At 38.9% G+C, this 26,662-nt stretch overlaps 2 protein-coding genes and 1 non-coding gene across 3 annotated transcripts in view; 1 reads left to right on the plus strand and 2 right to left on the minus strand.

The window, feature by feature from the left end:
• Positions 1 to 31: 31 nt before the first annotated feature.
• LOC135776977 (uncharacterized) lies at positions 32 to 10,593 on the minus strand. The gene is made up of 12 exons (XM_065287877.2): positions 10,224 to 10,593; positions 9,931 to 9,999; positions 9,672 to 9,732; positions 8,183 to 8,813; positions 7,866 to 8,087; positions 5,256 to 6,848; positions 4,932 to 5,135; positions 4,366 to 4,761; positions 4,180 to 4,244; positions 3,791 to 4,044; positions 2,928 to 3,173; positions 32 to 2,518 (listed from the first exon to the last, which is right to left on the minus strand). The coding sequence occupies exons 4-12, from the start codon at positions 8,811 to 8,813 to the stop codon at positions 1,828 to 1,830; spliced, it is 4,302 nt and encodes a 1,433-aa protein (XP_065143949.1). The 5' UTR covers positions 9,672 to 9,732; positions 9,931 to 9,999; positions 10,224 to 10,593; the 3' UTR covers positions 32 to 1,827.
• A 540-nt stretch (positions 10,594 to 11,133) lies between these two features.
• The window catches only part of kmt2ba (lysine (K)-specific methyltransferase 2Ba), a 30,344-nt gene continuing 14,815 nt past the window's right edge, over positions 11,134 to 26,662 (plus strand). The window contains exons 1-17 of the mRNA XM_065287891.2: positions 11,134 to 11,488; positions 18,185 to 18,251; positions 18,947 to 20,449; positions 20,542 to 20,738; positions 21,604 to 21,705; positions 21,787 to 21,943; positions 22,665 to 22,875; positions 23,149 to 23,201; positions 23,303 to 23,533; positions 23,655 to 23,749; positions 24,041 to 24,151; positions 24,267 to 24,380; positions 24,509 to 24,655; positions 24,759 to 24,851; positions 25,114 to 25,231; positions 25,317 to 25,424; positions 25,773 to 25,960. Coding sequence (XP_065143963.1) covers positions 11,198 to 11,488; positions 18,185 to 18,251; positions 18,947 to 20,449; positions 20,542 to 20,738; positions 21,604 to 21,705; positions 21,787 to 21,943; positions 22,665 to 22,875; positions 23,149 to 23,201; positions 23,303 to 23,533; positions 23,655 to 23,749; positions 24,041 to 24,151; positions 24,267 to 24,380; positions 24,509 to 24,655; positions 24,759 to 24,851; positions 25,114 to 25,231; positions 25,317 to 25,424; positions 25,773 to 25,960 — 3,786 coding nt within the window. The 5' untranslated portion in view covers positions 11,134 to 11,197. The remainder of the gene's footprint in view (positions 11,489 to 18,184; positions 18,252 to 18,946; positions 20,450 to 20,541; positions 20,739 to 21,603; positions 21,706 to 21,786; positions 21,944 to 22,664; positions 22,876 to 23,148; positions 23,202 to 23,302; positions 23,534 to 23,654; positions 23,750 to 24,040; positions 24,152 to 24,266; positions 24,381 to 24,508; positions 24,656 to 24,758; positions 24,852 to 25,113; positions 25,232 to 25,316; positions 25,425 to 25,772; positions 25,961 to 26,662) is intronic.
• Positions 16,887 to 16,959, minus strand: trnam-cau (transfer RNA methionine (anticodon CAU)). The gene has a single exon. It is a non-coding gene; the product is annotated as a tRNA-Met (tRNA).

The raw sequence follows: 26,662 nt of genomic DNA on the forward strand, positions 1-26,662 counted from the left end.
TTTCAAATTTTTTTTTTAATGCCCAAGATCATATTTACATAGGATATTAAGTAGTGATCATATTATATTAAATATTTGTTAAATATTTTGTACATTTCCATCTGTATACATATCAAAACTGTATTTATCATAATAGTAATAACATAGTAATAACATAATGATAACATAGTAATAACAAACTAACATAGTAATAACATAGTAATAACATAATGATAACATAGTAATAACATACTAACATAGTAATAACATAGTAATATGTGTTGATAATGACTTCATTTGGACAATTTTAAAGGTAATTTATTTTATTTTTTTGTATAAAGCTCAATTTTTAAAAAAAAAACTGGCCCCTATGACAGTTTTGTGGTCAAGGGTCACATTTATAATTTTTTACTAGAAAAAAATAATGGTAATGATAAAATGAAACTTTCTCTGACTTGAAATGAAAAATTGACCTAATTTTGGAAGGTGTCAGAAAAAACATGGTTAGGTGAGAGTTATTCAGCCAGAAACAAATCAATTACCATGTATTTAGATTTACAAATGTACATATAATGTATGTAATGTAAGTTTGTATCTGTTGATCAGTGCTGAAGTTAAATGCCATATATAATGGTCAACAGAAAGCTAGCCAAAAATTGACTACATAGCCTAACATGTTACCCTCTACTGCCATATCTCACCGACAAAAGTTAAAAAGCTTTAACTGCCCCGTGTGAGGATCGAACTCACGACCTTCAGATTATGAGACTGACGCGCTACCTACTCGAGGCAAGCCGGCGCGTGTTAGTCGAGGTAAAGCAACCAAAAGACGGCACAGCGACGCGAGTTCGCGCCTCGCTCAGACCAGTGGTGGAATTCGTGTGACGTGTCAGTTTGACGCTGCTAGTGCACGCATGTGTGTCATCGTCACTGTCTCCCGCACTTTAATCAATTGTAAATCAGCCCCCCCCATCACTGTAATTGGACACTTTTAATAACGGAATAAAAACTATAAACAGGACTGTCCCTGTTCTTATGGTGTGTTTTATTGATTAAAGACTTGTTTTTGTGTTTACAGCTACAAAATATTGTTTATTCGTAAAGTATAGAGTAGCCAAATTAATAGACTATATAAATAGACACAGAAACAATGTGAGGGCAAGGATTAAACATTTATTATTTGCATAGATTTTTAAGGTAAATAAAAAACCAGAACAGCAATGTTATTAAAATAAAATAATAAATAGTAAACATTAATAAAATAAACATTCAACTTAGTAGTGCAATTCTGACGTATCAATGTTAATAATAATAATAATAATAATAATAATAATAACAAAAACAAAAACTTGCAGTGCACCTTTGACATGTCAGACTAAGAAAATAATATTAAATCAAAACAAACATTTATCACAGTAGTGCAACTTTGAAAGGTCATCCTAAACAATAACAATAAAAAACTTGACCATAAACAAGGTAAACTTAACATTATTTACAGTGTGTATATAGTGTGTATATAAAATGTGAAATTTTTAAGGAGCTGGAGGATTGTCAACATAATAAATAGTAAACATTAATAAAATAAACATTCAACATAGTAGTGCAATTCTGACGTATCAATGTTAATAATAATAATAACAAAAACAAAAATTTGCAGTGCACCTTTGACATGTCAGACTAAATTTTTTTTTAAATCAAAACAAACATTTATCACAGTAGTGCAACTTTGAAAGGTCATCCTAAACAATAACAATAAAAAACTTGACCATAAACAAGGTAAACTTAACATTATTTACAGTGTGTATAGCATGTGTATTATTTACAGTGTGTATATAAAATGTGAAATTTTTAAGGAGCTGGAGGATTGTCATTTCCTGTTTTTTTTTTCCCATAACCACGTCCCTCCAGCACAGCCCTCCATTCAGCATATGACTGAGTCTCAGTCTCTTTGCAGTACCAGTTGCCAAAGTACTGAAGATGTGATGGTGGCTTTCTCTCTTTGTTGCACTTTCTACAAAGAATAACATCTGTCTTCCTCACATATTTGCGTGTGACAGTTCCAGTTTCCTCCCTCATCTGTTTTCTCTTCCTGTACTGCTGAGTGGAGTAAGGTACAGCTTGACTGGATGTTTGTGTCTGAGCTGATGGTGGCATAGCAGAAGGTAAAGGTACGTTAAAGAACACCACCTGTGAAGTTCCAGGCACTGAAGATGATGTATCTACAACTGTCGGTAGCTGCAGGGAGGGCAAAATGAAAGGCAGAGAGACGGGTATTGCTGGTGCAATGATAGGGAGTCTTTGATGTGATGGTGGTGCCTGGGAGATGGCTGGAGGTTGTGACCTCCTCTTGAGTTTTGCCTCCCCAGCAGTGTTTCTTGGCAGGACAAAAAGGTGAGGCTCAGCCAAGCTCCCTGGAAATAGGTTCGGCCCTTTCTGCAAAGCCGCAGGAAGCTTCTCAGGTCCAGCCATGGGTGCATCTGGGAAATTGATACCCTGCTTTGTAACCCCCACATCCTGTGACTTGTCACGCTTGGAGAACCTGGAAAAACATAAAACAACCAGTATTAATAAACATTTAAACAAAAATAAAAAAGTGCTGTGATCATTTACTGTTTAATCACGACTATAATGCAACAGCATTACACAGCTTATATCATATAGCAATTGATCACACCCTAGTGTCATGTTGCTTTTGTAAAATGACTACTTTCATTGAAATTAACATTGGATTATGGATTCTTACAGTCTGTTAAAGACCATGTCATAAGCAATAAATCATATCTTTCATAATAGAAAAGTAAACAGAAGTTGGACTTGTTGATTTGTTTCTAGACCCGCCAAAGCACTCACAGTTACATTCGGTCAACCGTGTCAATTACTTAAAGCAGCTGAGGGCTATACAGAGGGTTCATGTTTTGGTATAGCGGTAACAATGCTAATTTACTCACCAGTCTGAGATTGTTTTAGCGTTCATCTGTGGAAGCTGGATGGTGGTTTCTCTCATCACCCTATCATTGGTGAGGATGCACTCTCGGATATGTCTGTAGACCCGTGCAATCATTGTGAAGCGGGTGACCCTCTCTCCATTATCACGCACCGCGTTTTGGTAGAGAGCACAGAGCCTTATGAAGATGCCCTCCACCACTCTGTTGCAGTCAGGCCTCTGTGCAGGACTACGATTCCCAACGAAACATCTACAAATTACAGCAGAATTCATATTATTAATGTAAAATTGATTTCAGTGTGTGAACTTTTCTCTGTTGAGTTTATTGTTTTTTTTCTGTCAGATTTGCTATGTGTTGTCTAAATGTTAATTTGTAATATCTTTGCAGAGTTATGTTGTCTTGTTTGTTTTCTGGGTCGATGTTGAAATATCATATCAATAAATTAGGAATCTACTGTTTTACTGTGTTGTGGCATTATCACAGCTTTGGACAAAAAGTGTCTTAAACTGTTGTTAAACACAGAGATTATTTTTGTGATAATCCAAAAGTCTATGAGAAAATAAACTGGCTTTTTTGAGAGGGTCAGCCAACAAAAATATGTCATCCCTGTGGCACTATATAATGACCCCGGTCTGCGTTTTTTCAACGATGTATGGTTAGAACTGTGTCCAGAGGAATGTAACTTACATAACATAAAATTAGCATTAAACGTAAATCACAACTAACAATTTTTGTTATATCTAGGCCAAGTATGAACTTAACAGGCTGCAGGAAGATAAGCTAGTCATAATTCGTCAGGTTATCTTTTTATAAAAATCAAAACCCTTAAACAAATCAAAACCCCGTATTTGCTAAATTTAGCATACCTTCTGGTGCTCTCCACACCAGGTGCCACATTCTTCTTACTGGCCCTGAATCGTCCCTGTTTTAGGTTGGTTTGGTGACGTGGCGAGTAAGTGGTCTTTTTCTTATCAAACTCCCCCAATGCCTGCCATAGGTTGATGATTTGATCAGACTCTTCTCCAGTTAAGGCCAGACGGTGTTCTCTAAGGTTGAACAAATACTCTGCCAAGTCCTGCACAGCTCCATAACCTTCAATATTATCGGGTCCAACACAATCCTAAAATGAAAGATCATTTAGCAACTTTTGAAAGCACCAATGAATACAAATATTCACATGAAAGCACAGCCAACATAACCCAGATTTTGTTTGCATACATGTATATGTACATTAAAAAAGAAACCGTGCCCTTACATCATGCAAAGGGTTCTCTTCAGATGATGGAAAGTCAGTTTCTGTGGACCCTTGGTTACCTGGGGCTACATGAAAAAGGTAAATATTTAGTTTACATTTGTATTTATCTTTCAATATGACAAATATTCATTTAGAGTTAGTGTGACAACAAACAACTCTCAATAAAAATACTTTGGTAAAACTCACAGCTATGTGCGCCAGGAGATGGTGCTGGCTGAGTGTGCAGTGAGCTGGAAACAGAAGATGTGACTGGTATTGGAGGGACCACAGACAGTGATGATGTAGAGCTGGTGACAGGAGATCTCACTGGTAATGTAGGGGACACATACAGTGATGACTTGGGTCTGGTTGCCGGAGGGGTTGAAGATGATGCTGCAGACACTGATGCTTGTGAAGCAGCAGAAGGTATCCGCTCTGTGTCAAAGGTGGGGACAGTGATGTCTTGAAACTCCTCAAGTTCATCATAAGCTTCCTCCACCTCTATAGCAACCTCAGTGGTCTCAGACTCTTCAATGGCCAACCTGTAGTCCTGCAGAACTTTACCAGTTTGCTGGTAAAGATACTCTACTCCGATAAGTTCACCTTTAAAATATTAAAACAATGACAATTAGATAATATATCAGAATATTATATTATTACTCTTTATTATAACACTGTTTGTGTGTGTGTGTGTGTGTGTGTGTGTGTGTGTGTGTGTGTGTGTGTGTGTGTGTGTGTGTAATTGTCACCAAAAACAACAAACAGTTATCTACCAGTGTACTTTCTTGGCCCAACATAAGGGCTGATTTTCATGCCCATGACCTCCTCTGCAAGAATATTGGCAGCATGACGGAGAAGATGACTGTAGGAATGTGGCTGCTGCTCATCAGTTGTTGCTGCCACAGCCCGGTCCTCATTCCACCTTGCAAGTCCATCCAAAAGATACGCCTGAAAAAAGGTGTCACTTGCCAGCGTGCCTGTACATAAAAAAAAATCATATAAATACATAAATAACTGTTCTTGCTATTCTCATAATTATTTCAATATATAATTAAGTAAAATCTTATTAAAAAAATTCTGTGACTAAAATTACTTACCTGGGATGAATCTGTTGAGGTGCAGGTGAAAAGACTCGAGCGAAGTAGAACCTCTGGCACAGCGGTAAGTTGGCAGACGGTGCCCTCCCTTCATTAAAGTGCCCGTCTGCATGTAGAGCTGCACACCTTGAGGATCCTGGATGCAGGCCACATGCTTTCGCTGGGACTTTATGATCTCACTCATCCGGGCTGAGTTTATTAAAGGGACTCCCAGAATATCACGACCAGCATCTCCTTCAAAGGCCTGAATGAGGCTCTCAATCATCGTCAGGGTCTCCTTGGTCCCACGAGTGGTTCTCCTGCAATGTAGGGCTAGCTCGCTACGGCTGATACGGCGCAGTACATCCGCCTCAGATGATGGTCTCCAGTCAGCTTCTAGCTCTGCACACTTTGCCATCTTCAGGGCCGTCAGGTCGTCCTGGTCCCACATGAAAATACAGTGGCTGAGGCGACTCATAAATGTGGCATATAACGGGTGACAGTCGGTGGTGCAACCCACAGAAAATCTCCGCATAAAGTGCCATATATCCAACCGGATGGTCATTTGCTCCCACTCTTCAAACATCCTCCTCAGAAGAGTGTTGCCACAGCAGTCTCGGTCCACATACAGTACCTCGGGAGGAGCTACCCCAGCCACTCTGTATCTCCTAATGAGGCCTTCAATCATTGGCCCAAGACCAAAACCCTCACTTGCTGTGAGCACGGACATGATCACCTGTCCATGCTCATTTCCAACATTGGTTGCCCAGGCAGCGGTGCCATAGCTGGGTCCTGCTAGTTTTCTGGCTACTTTTTTTGTGGAATCCATTTTTAAGATCCGACCATATTGTGATGTTATAGCGGCCTTGATCTCATCCAGCCGTTGCAGGACATCCTGGGCATAGACCTGCATCAGCCACCGGTGCTTAGGGACAGAAGGCATTGTAGGAAGCGGTTCAAATGTCACAGGCAGTATCAGGCTTGATGTGACAGCACTGGCAATCCCCTTGCAATCTGTAAGATATTGGACTGTTTTTTGCAACCAGACCTCAGCATGACGCTCCTGCAGCTTGCGCTGGATCTGGCTGCTGCTGTTTCCCAGACCTCGTTGACGCATCAAACATACTACCTGAAAGTCACATGCAAGTTTTGATGTTAGAATGCAGGGGAACTGCACTCTGTGGCCAATGTCGAGTTGGGAGACGATATCATGGCTCCAGCTGATGACCTTCCTCTTACATCTTCGGCAGGCCAGGTACTCAGATGCCACAAAGTACACACTATTCAAAGCAATCACCACCCTGATCTTTTGATGCAGGCCAGCTGAGGTCAGAAGATCTTTCTGACAGTCTGGATGTGGACAGGTCAGCTTCAATTGCCACAGCTTTCGTGGCATCCAGAGCAGCAGAGGATGGCCAAAGTAATTCTCCAAGGAAGGAGCACTACTGGTCTTCAGTGGCACCGATGGAGGATACCACCAAAGTTTGTCCACCCTGTTATAGATCAGCTCAGGACGGCCTGGTGCAGCCCATCTGAACAGGGCCTTGGAAATCCACCTTTGGTCCACTTCAGGCAGGGTGTGTATCCATCCAGCTGGAAGACAGACTCGTTGTGCTGGAAAAAAACATAAACACTAATTCACATTGTTGCACCAACAAGACTTAAATTAAACCTAGAGTTTGAAAAACAGTTTAGAGCTATCCAGGGTTTGTTGATCTTAGTTTAATTTTAATTTGACTTGTGTTGCACTACTTCAATTTAAACACAGATTAACAAATCTTAGATTAAAACCTTAACTACACCCTTCATCTGTGTTTTATTTTGTCCGGCACAATGAATTTGCTGTAATTAAACAGCAACAATGTTGACGTTGTTATTCAAAAGAAAATAAACAGTTTATGCAGGCAAAGGAAAAGTAATTTTTGTATTATAAATCACTACTTACATAAATCGGAAATCTAAAGGGTTGATTCAAAATAATAACATTTGACAATCTATTAAAACAGTCTATTGTATTGATTAAAGGAGCAATGTGGCAGGAAACAAGCTCAGATATTGTGATATAATGATGTGCCAGCGCACTTGTCATGCCGCCGTGTCTGTTCATTCTCTGTGCTATTAATATACTTTTTGAGTGATCGACCTCTATCCTGTGTATTTAAAAAAAGTCTATGTATGTACTGTAGGATAGGGAGGGTATCCCGGACTTGATGCTTCAAAGCCAATAAAACATCTTAATGTGCCGCTAAACTTACTCTGTTGAGACATTTTAAGAAACGCATCTTTGAATAGCACCACCACGCTCGCAGTGTCTGTTTCTGATCATTTATCTACACATTTAATTGTAAAAAAAAATCTTTAAACCTCCTATGCACGTTTAAAGTTAATCCCTAACTGAGACTGAAAACAGAGTTTAAAGTACAGGGACAACAGATAATCTAGGTTTAATGTAAAATTTAAACCTGGATCAAAATGACAATTTAAATGTAACCCTGTTTATTTTTAAACAAGATTTAATGTTTGGGCCTAATCTTTGTTGGTGCAACCCACCCATTGTTTTACTTTACTTTATTATGCCTGTTAAGTAAACTTGAATATTTTGTTATATGTTTTAAATAAGTATAAACGTACATGCCACATGTGCCTCCTCAAACATAGTTGCCTCTGCCAGCAGTGTGCTGTCATCTATCTCAGTAGACACAGAGGGGTGGGTTAGGGTAGCTGAGGGCCCTGTGGCGGCTTCAATGGAAACAGTCGGGTAGGTGAGGGTGGCTGTGGGCCCTGTGGCTCCCTCAATAGACACAGTTGGGTGGGTGAGGGTGGCAGAGGGGCGTGCACGTGCCTGGGCCAAAGCTACAAAACAAAACACGGGACAATTAAACATGACTCCTGAACAGCAACAAATACTAAAAACAAACCAACTATTTTACACATAAGTGTTTGCTTACAAGGTGTGGTTTTGATGGGGGAAACTATCCTTTTTATGGTCTTGGTCAGGGTTCTTTGGTCAGGCAACTTCCCAACCAAGAGGGAGCGTAGAGAGGCAGTGGAAGCATGGGTGGTGGCAGCGTGCTGGGTGGGTGCAGCTTGCTGGGTGGGTGCAGCATGCTGGGTGGGTGCAGCGTGCTGAGTAGGGGCAGCGTGCTTGGAAGCTTTTGCATCATTCTGCTCTTCCTTCATGGCAATGGCAATTTTGCCAGAAGGAAAGAGCTCAATATACTCCCTGAAACTCCCCTTGTTGTGGGCATGTTCTTGGGAGTCTTTGCTGCCTCCTGTGGTGTCCCTCTTCATAGATGCAACCAGGTAAGCAGCATACCCTAGTGCATTTTCTGCCACCCACCTGAATGTTTGCCCACGAAAGATACCAAACTGGATTTCAAAGAAACCCAGCAGGTGCTTTCTGTTAGCTGGATCTCCATGGTGCTGACTTAAGCTTTTCTTGGCCTTGTCCAGCACAGCCTCCGGGGACAGGGGTCTTGTGTAAGGCTTTCCTTTGTTGGCTTCCTTCACCTTTGCTGCTTCCAGTGTGTCCGAAAGATTCAGGCTGCCATCAGCCCGTCTCCTGAAGCGAGGCTCCATCTGAATTAAAAAATGAAGATATAAATATTACAGAGAAACAGAAAACACATTTGGTAATCCAGCTGTGTAAATTACATTACTATATGGGCAATTCCTTACAAAAGCTAACCTTACCATGAACATTTTTTTACCAAAGATTTTCACTGCATTTATAGCTTAGCTGTCAAAATTTGGTGGTTTTTATACCACTGGAGGTCTCTTTCTTAAAGATTTTAAAGCATTTTAAGTATGTTTTTTCATAATCATATAAAAACCATTTCAGAATTGTCACATCCATAACAGTACATATTCCTCTTTAATGCACACATGAAAATTACATTTAAATGCATTGTTTTTGTTCTAAAAAAGAGTCATCCCTTCTCCATTTGTTCTGTTTTTGGCTTCTGGTTTGTGCAAAATAATTCACTGAAATCCTACAAATGTTTTCTCTCAAAAACGTGTGTCTTTTTGTCACTTCCATAACATTCATAACAGTCCCTCATCTAAAATAGAAAACTAGTGCATAGATTGATATTATTTTGATGACTGATAACAAACATATTGACTCTGACTATTTATATTTCATGTTTTGACAAAAAAATCACATTAATAATGCAGAAATTGCACATATTTACTCATGATCACATTACAGTGTTGATTTTATATTATTCTATGTATATAAATATATATGTATATTTTTTCCAACAGATTCAAAATGTTGACTAACATATCAGCATTATATTCCAGAGTAAGCTCTAATAATGTTACAAGTAAAGCATTTAACCTTAAATCATGCATTTACAATTGATTTAGCTAAAACAACTAAGTTTAGCATCAAAATACACTTAAAGGTTCTAAAAATAGAAGCATGTAACTTACTGTGCACGAAGCTGTAGTAAAGCCGTAGTAACTTACAGTTATACTTTATTGCTCTGTGAATCTATAAAACATACAAATTAACTTACAGTATAACAATTACAACAACAACAACAATATAATAAATAACAATTGATGTTTAATTAAAAGTTTGTATTAGTGACCTAAATTACAAAGCTAATGTTAGCCTGGCTAACGGTACAGGTGTTTCGTTTAAAACGAATATTTGCTACTGTACTAAAAATAGAAGCATGTAACTTACTGTGTACGAAGTTGTAGTAAAGATGTAGTAAACTGTAACGTTATACTTTGTTTTGATTGCTCGGTAAATCTATAAAACATATAAGTTTGATTACAGTAACGTTATAACGATTGCAACAACACACACATACATATATATATATATATATATATATATATATAATAACAATTGACGTTTAATTATTAGTTTGTATTAATTACCTAAATTACAAAGCTAGTCTGTGCTAGAGGTTTTTGGTTTAAAACAATTTAAAATATTTGCTACTTTATTTTTGTTGATAAAAAGTGACTTACCTGAAGATGTTTCTCCGACCGTAATTCGCAAGCTCTGGGGGGGCTCTTGACGTTGATTGGTCAATTCTTGGTTTTTACTAGCAGACAGGTTCATGATAGCGATACGAGCGCTGATTGGTCATTGCATGCGAATCTTGGTTTCAGTCAGGAGCGCTGATTGGCCGTTGCTTGCAAATCTTGGTTTCAGTCAGGAGCGCTGATTGGCCATTGCTTGCAAATCTTGGTTTCAGCCGGGAACGCTGATTGGCCGTCGCTTGCAAATCTTGGTTTCAGCCGGGAACGCTGATTGGCCGTTGCCTGCAAATCTTGGTTTCAGCGGGGAATTTGATTGGCTGTCATAACCAAGAATAACCACGACTTACAGGTGGCAGGGGCGCTAACGAGGCTGTGTGAGCCCCTCATGACGTAATGTGATTGAGGAGGAGTCAACATCAAATAAAAATAAAATATAAAATTACATTGTATGTATTTATTTGTTACCTGAGTTCTCCTAAATATATGACTTGGCTGCTAAAAGCTTGTGCTATGTGTATAACTATGTGTATAATCGTATTTCAAGAGGAAAATTAATAACAGTAGCCTATCTAGTAAAATAGTGCAAATGTGCTATATTATTAGTAATTTAGGGAATATAGTGTCTTTATCAGCGATTATTATGTAGTTTTAGAATAATATAAATTATTGTCAGTTTTTAATTTTTGTCTTTTCTGAACTTCGATATATATTTTTTACGTTTATCAAACTAAAATACAATATATTTATAAAAGTATATTTTAATCAGACTTAAAAAAATCGAAAGCTACACAAATAACAGTGCTTTCATATAAATAAAACGATAATTAGTATACAAAATTATTATTTAAAATAAAAACCCTATAACCCATAATGCTTTGCGTTTCCTCCGCTATCTCGCGCCTTTCCATCTTGTTCCTCTCGAGAGCTCAGCGCCGTAGTTGTTGTTGTGGTATGTAATAATGGCGGCAGCGGGAGGCGGTTTATCAGCCTCGGCTGCTGTAGCAAGCATAAACACCTCCGCCACAATTCGCTGCCGTTTCCCAGGTCGACCATGGACGTCTCGGAGCCTACTGAGGACGGAGAAACGTTCTCGTGTCGGTCGAGCGAGGGCCGAGGACAGGAAAGGGCCCAGGCCCGTCGACGTTGGAACTACGCTCAGAGAGGATCCGTCACTGACTCGGCTGCTCATGTTGGCGGAGAAGCACAAGCGCCAGAGCGAGGCGGGATTCTGCTCGAGCGGGAGCGATGAGGTGAGTGTTTCACTCCGTTTTTACGTCTAAATGCCTTTAAAATGAAAAGGAAATGCGTTATCTTGCATGCGGGGTTGCTGATGTCAGTTTTTGCAGAGATGCGCTCACCTGCACAATTGCATGCACGAGATTTACAGGTCAACGAGTTGAAATACTTTGTAAAGTATTTATAAAGACCCCCGTTATATGGTGGTGATTTCCCGGGCTGTCGAGCTCTCGTGGCGGGTATTTAACTGCAGTTACCGTGGCTACTGGGTTTGTTTCTGGGTCAGCAGTGACAATATGGCAGAAACCTGTGAGATGGTTCAGAGAGAAGGAGTGAATGTCAAGTTATCAGCGCTGAGAGTTCGTGTTCGTCTTGTGGATGAACCTGGACAGGTCGGTTTGACTTAATGGCTAATATTGGCAGCATATAGAGTTACTGTATAATTGCTGAAGAGGCGTGGTGTGCATCCGGCATAGAGGGGTATGCATTGAATGTAAACTATGTATTCACCGTTAATATTGTGTCAGGAAGCTCAGCTACTTAAATGAGGAGCCCAATTATTTATACCGAACTGTTTACAAACATTTAAGTTACTGTTGTGCTGTAGGAATCTTCAGACAGACAGTATGGTGTGCTAATGCAGGTGACATTTCCTTTAGTAAAACTTTTGTAACAAAATAAGAGTTACCATAATTACATTTTGTTGATTCTATAAAGTTAAAATTTTGCAAATTATATCAAATGTAAAGATGCATCAATGTATTGGCCAATAATCGGTATTGGGAGATTAAAGCAATTTTCCCAAAAGGGGGCGAAAAAACGTATGCAGTGTAATTATTTTGAATTGGGTAACAGTGACAACAGTAACGTTAGTGCAGTTTGTATGTTCTGCACTTCTATGATTTTTACAGCATAATAAATGGATACAAGAAGTCAAAAACAAAACTAATTCAGAGTGACTGTGCATCAGAGCATTAAACAGTTTTTTTCCTTGGGAAATGAGATTACGATTCTCTCAAACGAATCTCGTCTTTTTTTACAAAAAACTTTTATTGCAGTCAAGCAAAAAATGTGCTACACAGGACTTTTAGTTATAAAAATTGTCTTATACCACGGGCCTGTTGAATGCTTTATTCTGATTGGCTGAGAAATAATTGCGGAGTGCCTGTAAATTATTTGAATTATTTAATTATTCGCATGACTTGCGAATGTAGTGCTCAGTTATTTTAAATAAACTGGGTTTGATGACGTATGCAGCCTGCATATGCGACCTCCGGAGGCTGCAGCCTTTCGATTGATTATTTCCTTGTCTTTTTTCAGAACTAATATTGTTGCTTCGTCATTCTCTACGTTGCCACCAGGATTTTCCGCAATGGGGCTCTTTTTTCTTTATTAAAAAACACAAGGGGGAGCTGTAGCGCCTGTATAAATTGGACAGTATTAGATGGTGCTTCTTTAACTGACAGTGTAATGCAATACATTTCAAAGCTGTTCAGTACAGTGAAAAAACAGCATTTAAAGAAATGCTGCAAAACTTTGATAAGCAGTATAAACTGCCAGGTAAAATATACATTTTCAAAACCGCAATTCCATTAGCGCTGGGTATTGGCAAGGGCCTCACGATACGATACATATCACAGTACATGGATCATGGTGCAATGTATCACAATACGATACGATACATTGCATGTTGCCATACATTGCAATACTTTTTCTTTTTTATCAAAAATGTAAAAAAATAGAGCTGAATTAAAAAAAAAAAAAAAACGTTTTTTTCCACACGTTGGCTTTGAAAGCTGCAGGTGTTTTTACATTTTCTGCCATTTTCCCACTCCCGCTAACTTCTGAGACATTGACCAAATGGCCGTATATCACAGACAATTGGACAGCGACAACTACAGCAGCGATGGAGGAGGTTGTTTGATGCACACAGAGGGATTTGATGGGGTTTTAAAAATATTGATAGTAGAGATTGAAATATCGATACACTATCGGGGGAGAATTTATCATAATAGTTAGCTGTATCGGAATTTTTGCGCAGCCCTTAATTCTATATTAGGAAAGTGAAGGATGCTATTCTTAAGGATCTCTAAGGAATTCATTTTTTTGCAGCCACTACAGACATGTGGTCCAGCACTAGGGTACCGTTCACAATTTTTTCTACCGGTTCCAATACCGGTACCGTCCAGTTAACCGTCAGCCAATTTCCATAATCATGACAGCTAGTGCTGCACAATTAATCGCGATGTCAGCCTGTGCAATTATATGACAGCAAAATGTTGCAATTATGTGGACTTGTTAACACAAACTTTCTGATAACAGTTTGTTGATTTTTCTTGCTGTTTAAAAAAAGAAAGAAAAATGAACAAAAAAGGCAGTGCACGTGTGGCATGCACGTGTGTTGCGTGCGTTGTTACTTGTGTGTGCGCAGCACGGAAATAACAGAGCGAAGATGGATGCAGAGGAGATTGACAGTGATCTGGTAGCTGAAAAAAAAACTCTACGTCTGTTGTATGGCGGTATTTTGGATTTAGGATTACTGACACTGAGCAGTTACTACATCACGTGGCAATACCAAAACATTTCTAGTTTTACAAATACACATTTTAGCATTATCCCTAAACTGTGTGTGGATTTTCCTTAAAACCCATCAAGTTGACTCATGATACCATTTATTATAATCGCAATCGCACATCGCAATATTAGCATCAATAACCGCAATGGGAAAATTTTCCCAAATCGTGCAGCCCTAGTGACAGCCATAATTGGCACTACAAATCCACCAAGTAAACCAATGTGTTTAGGTGTCGCCTTTACATGTCACGTGAGTGACAGCAGAACACTGCAAATGAGGAAGAGCGAGAAGAGAAACGATCGGGTTTGATTGGTGAATGAATAGGGTTTGGTTTTACACTGTGTGAGTGTGAGCAAGTTTGACTGATATAGCATCTTGGATGGTTGTAATGTAAATACGTGAACACATCAATGCAGCAATTGAATTCAAGAAAATACTGTATATGCAAGTGAATCGCTGTCATTTAGAAAGAAGGTTGCAATAATGTATGAATCGAGATTGTGACCCCCCCCCCCCCCCGATTAATCGTGGAGCCCTACTTTGGGAGTGAACCTATGACCTATGTGTTGCCTATGTGTATCATACAAACTCATACATGGGTTTGTTAGCATGTTTCTTTTAACTTTACTTATCAGTCATTAAGTGATGTTCCCCCTCCACTGTGATTGGACGGCCGAGTAAGAAGTGACATTGACGAGCTGAGCATTTCACCCAAAGCTGAATATTTTTCAAGTCTAGGCGCTGAGTGCAGAAAAACCTGCGATCTGCTGGCGTTTTTGAAAGGCGTGGCACTTCCATTGGAAACGCCTTGGTCTACACACCTTGGTGTACACACCCCATAAAAGTACTTATTTTATAATCATGACCTTCCATCCCAGTTCCAATATTTTGTCCTTTCATAAAGTTTCTAGTGAGATGTGTTTTCCTTAGGTTGTACAATATGAGTACATTTTCTGTAGCTTTCCATTAAAATTTAGTGAATCAAGTGCTTTTCAAGCTCCTCAACAGCTGATGCAATGCTGCAACAGCACAGTGCTTATGATGAGCTGTGACATCACACCGATGCAAGATTAAAGAGTAGACTGATGCAATCTGATTAAATGGACTGAAACTTGGGTATTGCAATCTGTCGTCCACCCAGCATCAACATTACACGAGAGAAGAGTTGTACTTTATGCAGAACTAAATAGGGATGCTCACATTGACCGTTTAACCGTTAACCGAAGGTAAGAATTTATGACCGGTTAACATTATCAGTTAAAAAAAAAAAATTTGATAATACATAGTGCGTGTAGTCATGAGCCGACAGACATTTAGCCACTTTTCTATCTGTAATTTGTGAATGTCCTGTAAATGACACAAATTATTGCTGCCCTGACGGTCTGATAAAGTAATCATTTGTATGAGAAATCATTTGTATGCGTGTTTGGAAGCTGAACGGAGACGCGCGCGTGTCCGCGCAAGATGACGCGTTCCGTCTCGCGCACAACCGGACAGACGTTCGGTGATGGCCTCTGACCCTGAACATAAACATCTCTCTTTTTGCACAAACGGAGAAAGACGACGCAAAAGCAAAACTTTCTGAAAAGCATCCTGCTTTAGAAATGACCACTGGGGTAGAAGAAACGGAGACAATCTGCCCTTTTGGGATATTAATCCTCTGGACCGATCGCGTGCTTTTTAATAAGGTAATGTTGCGTGAATATCTGATAATGTATGAATCCTGGTTCTGTTGTTGATCTGTCACTGCTGTTTGCACGTTCAAATTAAATCTTTTGTTTTTACTAGTTCACAGACAACCGTCAACTGTATTTTTACTCAATGACAATTTCATATTAAAATCTTATAAGTTAACGGTTAATGTTCGGTTTAGAAGCTACGGTTGTCGGTCGGGAAAATTAACTGATATAAGCATCCCTAGAACTAAATGATTTCAGCAAACAGTGCATCCATGCTGAATATCTATGACCTATGAGGAATTGTAAGTACAACAGGATTTCATGTCGTCATTTGTGTAGAAGAGATGCTAACATGCATGGACTTCTTTAATAGTCAGTAGTGGATTAGTGTTTTTCAAAGCTACTTTATAAAGTTGTTTTCAAGTAGCTATATGCTTCATTGGACTTAAGTTTTTTTTAATTTGTCGCATTTTATAGGGTTTTCTAGATGCTTCTTTTAGCTATATCAAAAAGTCATCTCATTATAATTAAATAACACCTCAGACATTTTACTTTACTACGCTAAACAACAACAGCACCATACTTACTCGTGTAACTACTCATGTAACAGTCTTTAAATAGGGAAAACATGGAAGTGTTTTGTGGCTTCTAAATTTATCCCAGTTTGGATCCTAATGAATGAATGGTGCTAGGCTAAATGCTTCACCATTAAATTCACAACGCGCTCTACAACAATTAAGTGCATGCATTGAGAAAAGATAGATATGTATTAATTCATCTAAGTTGAGGGAAGAACATAGTAAAATATAGAAAAACGCTGGTGTTTTCCTATAATGACGATATTAAAGAGTGTGGGACGATTACAAATCCAATGGAAATCAGTCCTACAGAAATCACAAATCATTTTCATAGATGATGCTTTGAAATAAAGTTTTATAGCCGTTACATTATGTTGTAAGCCCACCCGTGTTGCTTAATAAAAGCCACAGCAAAACATATGTTTGCCTCTGTTGATCAGTGCTGGAGTTAAATGGCATATTCAAGTGGTGAACAGAAAACTGGCTAGAAACGGACTATGCTAGGGTGAGGTGGAGAGGATGAACTGGTACCGTCCATTTCCAAACTAATTTCTAGCCAACAGAAATGAAAAGCTTTAACTGCCCCGTGTGAGGATCGAACTCACGACCTTCAGATTATGAGACTGACGCGCTACCTACTGCGCTAACGAGGCTGTGTGAGCGTGAGTTGACCCTGGGTTCATTGAGGAGGAGTTGGTAACATGATATCAGATTTCTTTCTTCTAAATATATATATATGCGTGTATACGAGATTCTAACATGCATGTACGTTTATATGAAACAACAGGGCGATGTGTTTCAGATGTCAGTGCTCAACATAAAGGACTGCCTGATGGCCCGGGGCCAGCATGACAGACGCTCGGGCCAGAAAACATTATTGTCACTGGCTTTGCTCTCAGTCACGCATATATTTTTTTGTCTGTGGCCGTTTGTCTGTATATATTCTTATGCAATGTTACCATCGAGACCCATTTAAGTGTCGCAAACTTCTCAGCAATGTCATGAAGTTTCTGCTACCTTATTGGTTGTTGTGGATACTGTTGCGTGTTATTGTGAAATTTCAGAATTAGAGTTTACATTCAAAATTGTCTTAACAAATGAAGAATACAATGTAAAGGTATACAATTATATTTGACTTTTTAATTATTTTATCACTGAAATCTTTTTTTGGTGGGGCCAATGAAAATTTTGGCAGTGCAGGTGAAACCTGAACCACTGACCCGACCAGGCCAGCATAAAAAGTTGAGCCCTGGATGTATGTGACTTAAAGCAACACCAAAAATATTTTTTTACCTTAAAATAACATTTCCAAAATAGTTTCAGCCGTTCATCCACTCGAAACAGGGTAAACAGCACTTTCACATTCGCTTTGCAGCCCTCTATCGGCCAAAACCACACTAAAGAAGTTTCCAACCGTCGGGTCGCGGTACTGTAGTTTGAGTGAAAACTACAAAAACTTGCTTTACGGCAGACCTACAATCCAATCCGAGCCAGCTTTGCTGCAGTAGGCTACATTATTTACGACAGTGGTAAAGGACAATTCTGCTTCCAACCTGTAGGGGGAGCAAAGAGCAAAAACTCTTTAGTGTTGCTTTAAGTTGAACAAAAACAAATAATTTTATAATAAATGCTGTCATGATATCTTCTTAAATGTGGCTTAACCTGATGAAGCCCCAGAAAGCACAGACATCCATCATAATTGAGGCTATTATTCCTTTAATGGTGGATGTGTATGCTTTTTGTGGCTTTGCCATGTTGAGACTAATATAAAAAATTCACAGCATTTTTATTTTTGGATGAACTTTTGCTTGGAGCCTAAATCCAGTTATGTAATAATCTTTTATTTTCCTTCCTTCCTTCTTTCTTTCTTTATTTCAGGAGGGAGACTTCACTGGGTTTAAAGTGGACAGGAAACGGTCCTCACTTTCTAGAAAGGGTTCATCAAGTAAGGCATTATGATATTTTTATGCACCAAAATTTTTGCCACCTTATTTTGAGATTATACTAGAAAACAGTTACAAGTTTCATATTGAGGAGACAGCATGTGAACATGGCGAAATTCACTGTCACTTAATTTCTTGTGATATTGTTTCATAAAAATACACGTACACTTGTCCATCCCATGCATTATACACAAAATGGGAGACTAAACCAACATCACAGTTGTTTGATCTAAAACATTTTATATTAAATTGATCTCATGTTCTCTGCACATCTTCATAGTTTGCATTAATAAAACCAAGAACTTTGTTTAAAGTCAGTATTGCATTGATTGGATTTGACATGCATAACTACTTTTTCTATAATGCTGTCATTTAATTAGGGCTGCATAGCAATAAATCGCGACTAATGGGTTACATAATTTATATTATATATATAAATAAGAATATCTAATATATAACAAATTCTAAAATTATAAATGCATGTATGTGTATTTATTTTTACATAATTATTATACATAGCACACACACACACACACACACACACACACACACACACACACATATATATATATATATATATATATATAAACAAAAACTTTTATTCTGCAAACGATTAGTCGCGATTAATCGCTATGCAGCCCTACATTTAATTCAAAAGAAAAATTATTAAATAAAAAATTGCCTGGTTCCTTTAAAGGCCGTACCCATAAACCAGGATCCTCAAAGGTGAAACCTGTTTCGGCAGCAGCAGGTGTGAGACCTGCAGGAAAATCATCTGACAAACCCAAGATAAAAAGTGGAAATGATTCCAAAACTGACCAAACTGTTATGAGGCCCAAAATGGTAATAAAGATTACAGCAAGAAGGATGACCAAGAAAGAAACAGAGCAACATTTGAGACCAAGCAGCTCAAGTAAGACAAATGGCAGATTACTCAGGAGACAAAGGGATCCAAAAGGTGTGTCCACATGTACAGAAGAAAACAAAAGTGAAGCAGCAAAAGACGAGAATGTTACTGAAACATTACAAAGTCATGATTCCAGTGGAACAGAAAGCCGGAGAAGGCAGAAAAAGATAGTATGGACTTCAACGTTGGTTAAAGGTAAACAGCGAGCCTCCCGAGTCAGATCCAGCAAAGACCAAAGATCCTCAACAGAAAATGCTGAGACACTCGAAACCAATCAACACCACAAGAGGAGGAGAAAGGAGATTGATGTTAGCGAACAAGCAGCCATTGTATCTCAAAATCAAAAGCGGATCTCCAAGAGCGCCTCTCTAGAAGCAGACCAGGAGCCTGTTGTATCTCCTGATGGAGCAGCAGGTGCGTCTCTTAGCAAGAGTTTGGAGTGTTCCAACCGAAAGAAGCATTTTAGGAAGCCCCGAAAGAGTTTATTTGTGCGGCGAAAAATACAAAGGGTAATGCTTCCTAAAATGCAAGATAGCCAAGGACAGGCTTCCAGCATGCCTAGAAAGAGAAAGAGATCTAGCTGCACAAATTCGGACTCTAAAGGCCATATGCTCCAAAAAGAGGAGGTACAGGACCAGCCAATTGGAGAGATGGACAAGTCCAGCTCGGCGAAACCAACTAAACCTGTTGTTACTGCTCGTTCTTCCCGAGTCATCAAGGTCCCAAAGAGATTCATGGATGATGCAAGCATGTCGGCCCTCCCAGAAAAATGTTCCCCAAAGAAACCAGCACTAACTGAGATCCCAATGGATACTGGCAAACGAAACATCGAGCTTTCCCAAGCGCTCGAATCTGGAGTGAAGCAAGAACCAGAAATCTTGAAGACTGCTGAGATGAGTATTTTGGAAAAGGCAAAATCTCAGGTTAGCAAACCCGTTTTGAGTTATGCGAGGGTCGCTGGTGCTCCTCGTGGGATGGGTGGACGAGGCAGCCAGACCATGGATTACAAGATATACTGGAAGTTGAAGAAGCTCACATCAAGCCTTGCACAACGCAAGATGCAGAGGATCGCCAGTGCCAGTAATCGGCTAAATGGTGAAGGTGCTGTGAAGACTGAGACCGAGGATATGAAGGAGTCTGTGGAATCGGGGAGGAGAAGAAAGTCTGACTCTAAAACGCAAGATGTGTATCATCCAGGGGTAGTGCCAAAACTAGTCATACGTGTTGGGGAACAATCTGATCAATCAGCTCTTACATCTTTGGCAGAAGGCTCTGACCCAGTCAAAGAGAATGGTAAGTTTTTGCTGTCACATACTGATTACATTTTTATCACTATTAGTGAGTTGTTGAGTTCTCCGACTAACACAAAAGTTATTGTTTTTTAGTTGAGGCTACCAGCCTTGAGGGCACCAATGAACAGACAAAACCCAGTGCCGATAATACCCAGATGATGATGGAGCCCAGTGGGACCACCCACAGAATTAATCTTTCAGGTGCCAATAAGAGGATGTTCCACCTGCTGAAGAGAGCCAAAGTCCAACTGATTAAAATCGACCAGCAGAAACAGCTAAAGTCAGCACAGGTCAGAATATTTAAATATGCTTATGGGTGCGTTTGTCACTCATAATTAGTGCTGTCAAACGATTAATCGCATACAAAATAAAAGTTTGTGTTTGCATGGTATATGTGTGTGTAATTATTATGTATATATAAGTAAACACACACACACATACATGTAAAAATTATTTATATATCAATTTCTTTAATTTATATGTAATATTTAAAGATAAATAAATATATTAGTATGCAATTAATCGTGATTAATCGTTTGACAGCCCTTCTCATGATGTCACTTGATTTTTTCTTTCCACTCACTGGTTCATCTGGTTCATCTCAAAGGAAAACACCACAGTTTTTCAATATTTTACAATGTTCTTACCTCAACTTGGATGAATTAATACATACCTATCTTTTTCAATGCGTGCACTTTATCTTTGTACAGCGCATAGTGAATGTGTTAGCATTTAGCCTAGCCCCATTCATTCCTTAGGATCCAAACATGGTTGAATTTAGAAGCCACCAAACACTTCCATGTTTTCCCTGTTTAAAGACTGTTACATGAGTAGTTACACGAGTAAGTATGGTGGCACAAAATAAAACGTGGCAATATTTTTTTAAGCGGATAAAATATAAGAACTATATTTTATGGTGAAAAGAGCACTTAGTTTGCAGCACTTCGACCTCAGGCGCAGTAATATTAAAGCGAGGGGGGAGTAGTCAGGAGTGCTGATGTTACTGCGTGCCGAGGTCGAAGTGCTGCAAACCATGTGCTATTCCGCCATACAATATAGTTCTCATTTTTTTATCTGTTTAAAAAAATTGCCACATTTTATTTTGTACTTATTATTTCACATATTTATATTCACAAAAATGTTTGTGCTCTGCAGCTTCTATCCGGCTCAGCGAGAGTAAGAGATGGATCACTAACGGTCAGGAAGAGAGGCAGGAGAAAGGCAATAGTCACGACTAATGCAGAGGTGGCACCGCAGGTAGAATTCATTCAAAATTTACTACCCCTTACTCTACAGTTTGTGGGAGTTTTGTAACCTTGTGTAACTGCACCTCCGCAGGAACGTTTGATTGCTGGCCCTCGTATAAAGCATGTATGTCGCGCAGCAGCGGTGGCACTGGGGCAACCACGTGCTATGATTCCCGACGACATTCCCAGACTCAGCGCTCTTCCGCTGCATGAAAGAGACCAGATCACTGGCTCACCGGCTACAGAGGGTACACACCTGTCCTCTTCTTTAAGAAATGTCTGGACATTTCCCCATTAGAATTGGGCGTTGTGAATAATATTCAGTATTGAAATGTAGAGGGTGGAGAAAAGTAATTTTGCATCATCTGTGAACTGTTAAAAAATAAGCTGGTTTTTAAAATACTAGCCATATTTTGATAGATAAGCCAAAGCGCACTGGATAAAACGTTAAATATATAAAACATAGTATTAAATGTTAAGGTTTGGTGTTCTATACCCTAGACCTGGAGTGTACATTTTGGTCATTTTGATTTCATCAAAACTTACCCTAGGTTTTTTTTGTTTGTTAGTTTTTGACAGTGTTAACTTAAAGATTTATTTTGTTTACATTTTATACTGATTTCTGCAAGAGTATTTATTATTATATACAGAATGTTTCAAAGTAATACCACAAATATAATTGCTAATACTTGCTAATTAAAAATGTGTTTTACAACCTCTGTGTTCTGCTTTATTCAATCAGTTGAAAGTGTCTGTTCATAATAGTTTACAACCCTTAAAAAGTGTTAAGCACTATTTCTGGATCCTAAAATTCAATATGTCACTTTGTTGTTATTTCAGAAAATGGCTTTTACATTAAAAAAACAAACAAACTTTTAAATCATTTACATGGGACTGGTGTCATTTTGGCCTGATATGAACCTTGCCTTTATCTTTAGTCAGCTACTTACTTCTCTCTACTTTTTCAAGATGTTGCATCTCACTCAGAACCTGAAAGCGAAGGATCCGTTGAACAGAAGCCAACGTTTAGACGTAAATACGATGGCTTGGCATTTGGCAGGCGACTAAATCGCTGCTTGCGCTGCAAGGGGTGTAATCGACTGGAGGACTGTGGGAAGTGTGTCTTCTGTCTGGACAAGCCCAAATTTGGAGGACCCAACAAGAAACGGCAGAGCTGTGTGTAAGTGAAGAACGGTTTCCTGTTAATATTGTGCATGCAAACCTCCTAATAAACCAACTGTGGTCTAAGATGAATAAATAAGCTAACTACAGGTATCCTGACTTGAATAAAAAAGACAAATGTGTGTCTCACAGTGTTTCAGTGTTCACTTACATCTCAATATCACATTGGTGAAGTAAAACAGGTTGCAGACAATTTCATGTTGACTGCAAGAAAGTGTTAATATGTGAACATGTGAAATTATTAAAGGAGATTTATTTTTTCTTTTAACAGTTTAAAAAAGTGCTCTCGAATCGAGCGGAACAAAACGAGGCGATTTACCAAAGGTACATTTACTTGAAAATATGAGTCTGTTTGAAATGCTGCACATTAAAAATACTGAGACATTTAGCAATTGTTATCATTTTATTTGACCTCTTTGGCGCAGTCCAGATGAATCGACAGCGGCCATCAGCGGCCGCTGACCCATACAGCAGCGAAGAAGAGAACGAAGGAGATGAAAGAAAGACCGGCCCGTTTAGCCCGACCAGGAGACAGCCCAGACGACAGGTCACACCACAATGCTACAGAAAACTCCTGAGCTATGATTCCTCCGACACGGAGAGTGCCAGTTCTGAAAAGACAAAGACCAGCGTGACCCAAAAGACTCAGTCCAGTGGTATGAACAGACTTTTGTGTAAATGGTTAATATTTTTAGATTCACAGGACTAGCTCTTTGTTCATTCTAAGGGTTAAGACATTTATTTGAATCATTGAAAACCATGTTTTTTATTTGACAGATGTGGCCGCCTCTATAACCGCCCCAGAAGAGGCTGCAAAGCAGAAAAAGCAGGGAGCTTACAGGGCGTTTTGGGCACAAAGCAGAATGGATAAGGTAATTTCTAAATCTGTTATAACACATTTTTAACCCAATAATGAAAATTAGCAAATATTTTGCTCGCCCCCAAGCCATCCTAGGTGTATTTGACTTTCTTGTTTTAGCCAAACACAGTCAGAGTTATTCAATAATATCCTGACAGCTTTCAGCTTTTACAGTGACATTGGATAGCAATAGTTTTCTTTTTTTTTTTTATATATTCTCATCGTCTTAGATGTTGTTGATGTGGTGAAAATTGCAGAACTTAAAGAGCAAGATGTTTCTGATTTTTTTTGTCTTATTTCTCAGAACTCAGGGGATCAAACGTCATCAAGTGTTCTCGCTCCGATGGCAAACGGGTTCACCCAAAGGGGCAAGTGTTCACGGGGGACGACCAACAAGATTCGTGTTGACTTCAAGGTTAGATGCACAATTATAAAAAAAACTTGCTTGTAAGAAGTTATTTTGGGTAACAAAATCATAGGCTTTTTCATGTTTAAAAAAAATCTAATGTTATTTATTTGAATTTTTGTAGGAGGACTGTAACATCCAAAACGTATGGTTGATGGGTGGACTGAGTATTCTCACTTCAGTTCCCATCATGCCCCAAAGTGTGTGTCTGCTTTGTGCCAGCAAGGGCGAGCATGATGTAAGATCTCAAATTAATCTACTACTAATTATAAAGCTGAACACTAAAGCAAATCTTATGTCAATCAGTTTATCAATTTTTAGTAGAATAGCGGACAATTGTTGATCCTTGTGATTATTATTTTCCAGATGATCTTTTGTCAGATGTGCTGTGAGCCTTTTCACCCTTTCTGCCTGCCTCCGGATGACCGCCCAAAGGAAGAGAACAAGGAAAACTGGTGCTGCCGACGCTGCAAGTTTTGCCATGTTTGTGGCCGCAAGAGCAGGCAAGCAAAGGTATTTACATTTGATACTTTCTTTAGTGTAAAATATTTTTTGTGGGGGTGTTTGTGGTTTAACGTGGTCTAAGAATATTCATTTTCTATTCCTCCTCATTTAGCCAGTTTTGCAGTGCAAAAGATGCATGAACTGCTACCACCCGGCCTGTTTAGGACCCACCTATCCCAAACCTGTTAAAATGGACACGTCGTGGGTAAGTTGCCTTACACAGCAAAACATCCTTGAGTGTTTTAATTTGCACTTGTTGTATGGTTATAATAGCAGTTGAATATTGAGTGATCAGATATTTACCTTTTATATCACCTTGAAGGGGTTTATATGGTGATGGTAAAGCTAAATCGAAATGTTGTGAGTGACCAATCAGACATCAAGTACACACTGAGCTGTGTAATAGTGTTATTTTAATTTGTTATTGGCTTGTCATTAAAATAAAACTCTTTTTTGTTTTTTGGTAGATTTGCATGCCGTGCATTCGGTGTAAGAGCTGTGGTATGACACCAGGGAAGTCCTTAGATGCAGCCTGGAACCACAACTTGGACCTCTGCCCTGACTGCACAAAACTCCACAGTAAAGGTCTGACACGCACAGGACCAGATTCTATACAGTTCAGTCAGACATATCAGGTCGTATTTGAATATATATTTGTCTGTTTTCTCAGGTAACTTTTGTACTGTGTGTCTGAAGTGCTATAAAGAGTTTGATAGTAGCATGATGCAGTGTGCCCGGTGTGCCAACTGGGTCCATCCCAGGTGTGAAGGACTCACAGGTGAGATTTTCTGACTATGTAAATGATGCCACACACTGTTCTAGATTTTAATTAGTTTTTTAAATTGCTTTAAAAATTTTAGCTAATTCACCTTAAAAATATTAGTTGACAACAATCTTACTTTTTGAGTTAACTAATGTTTTTAAGTTGAACTTACTCAAAATTTTAAGGCAACCAGGTAATTTACCTTTTAATGTGGAACCAGTAAATCTTTTTTTTTTGTTATAGTGTGGTGTTCGACTAATAAAAAAACTTGTTTCTCTTATGTGTCATTTCTGTGTCGTGAATATACTGTGTGTTGTTTTTATTGTGATATTTGATAATTTTTCAACTTTACCTTTTCCCCAGATGATCTGTACGAGATCTTGAGTCGTCTGCGGGGTAAAAGTCTGGTCTTCTCCTGTGCCGCCTGCAGTAAGAGATATTGCAGCGGCTGGCAGAAAGTGGTTCAGGAAGTTTTGAGGGACGGCCTGCAAAAGATCATGACTGGGTTGAGAAACTCTCCGACCACCCAGCATCTCTTTGTTTGTTCACAGGTGTGTTTTTTTTGTTTGAATCTTTGACAGGGACACTCCACTTTTACTAATACAAATACTTTTAGCATAGCTTAGCATAATCCATTGAATCTGATTAGACCATTAGCATCGCTCAAAAAAATAACCAAAGAGTTTTGATTTTTTTCATATTTAAAACTTGACTCTACTGTAGTCACATTGTGTACCAAGAACGACAGAAAATTAAAAGTTGTGATTTTCTAGGCCGATATGGCTAGGAACTATACTCTCATTCTGGCGTAATAGTCCCCTTAGTAACTTTCAATAGCAGGGGACTATTTTCGGCTGCTGCGTAATATCATTGTGCCTCCTGCAGCCATGTTAAGGCAGCAAAGTCCTTGATTATTACGCCAGAATGAGAGTATAGTTCCTAGCCATAAATGCCTGGAAAATCAACTTTTAATTTTCTGTTGGTCTTGGTACACGATGTAACTACTGAAGAGTAGGGGTGTCCTCGACTAAGGATTTACATATTTGAATCAGAATTTTCGAATCTTTCCATAGTCGACCGATAGTCGAATCATCTATGTTTGTATGCATGGGTTGGGAGGGGGCCAGACCAGGTACAAATTGGTAACTTTTATTTTCTTTCACAAACAGCACACATAAACAACTGTCTGATAAAGTGACCAAAACTGTCTTTCAAGTAATAAACGAAGACAAAACTGACGATGCATTTATATA

The sequence above is a fragment of the Paramisgurnus dabryanus genome, chromosome 19, assembly GCF_030506205.2.
Source record: "Paramisgurnus dabryanus chromosome 19, PD_genome_1.1, whole genome shotgun sequence".
Taxonomy (NCBI): domain Eukaryota; kingdom Metazoa; phylum Chordata; class Actinopteri; order Cypriniformes; family Cobitidae; genus Paramisgurnus; species Paramisgurnus dabryanus.

What these genes read in the sequence shown, in the direction of transcription:
- LOC135776977 (XM_065287877.2), bottom strand. Translation starts at nt 8,813, where the DNA reads ATGGAGCCTCGCTTCAGGAGACGGGCTGATGGCAGCCTGAATCTTTCG. An exon ending in CCTCAACAGATTCATCCCAG is followed by an intron (nt 5,136 to 5,255) that starts GTAAGTAATTTT and finishes TTTTATGTACAG; the next exon opens with GCACGCTGGCAAGTGACACC. An exon ending in GGTGTGGAGAGCACCAGAAG is followed by an intron (nt 3,174 to 3,790) that starts GTATGCTAAATT and finishes TGTAATTTGTAG; the next exon opens with ATGTTTCGTTGGGAATCGTA.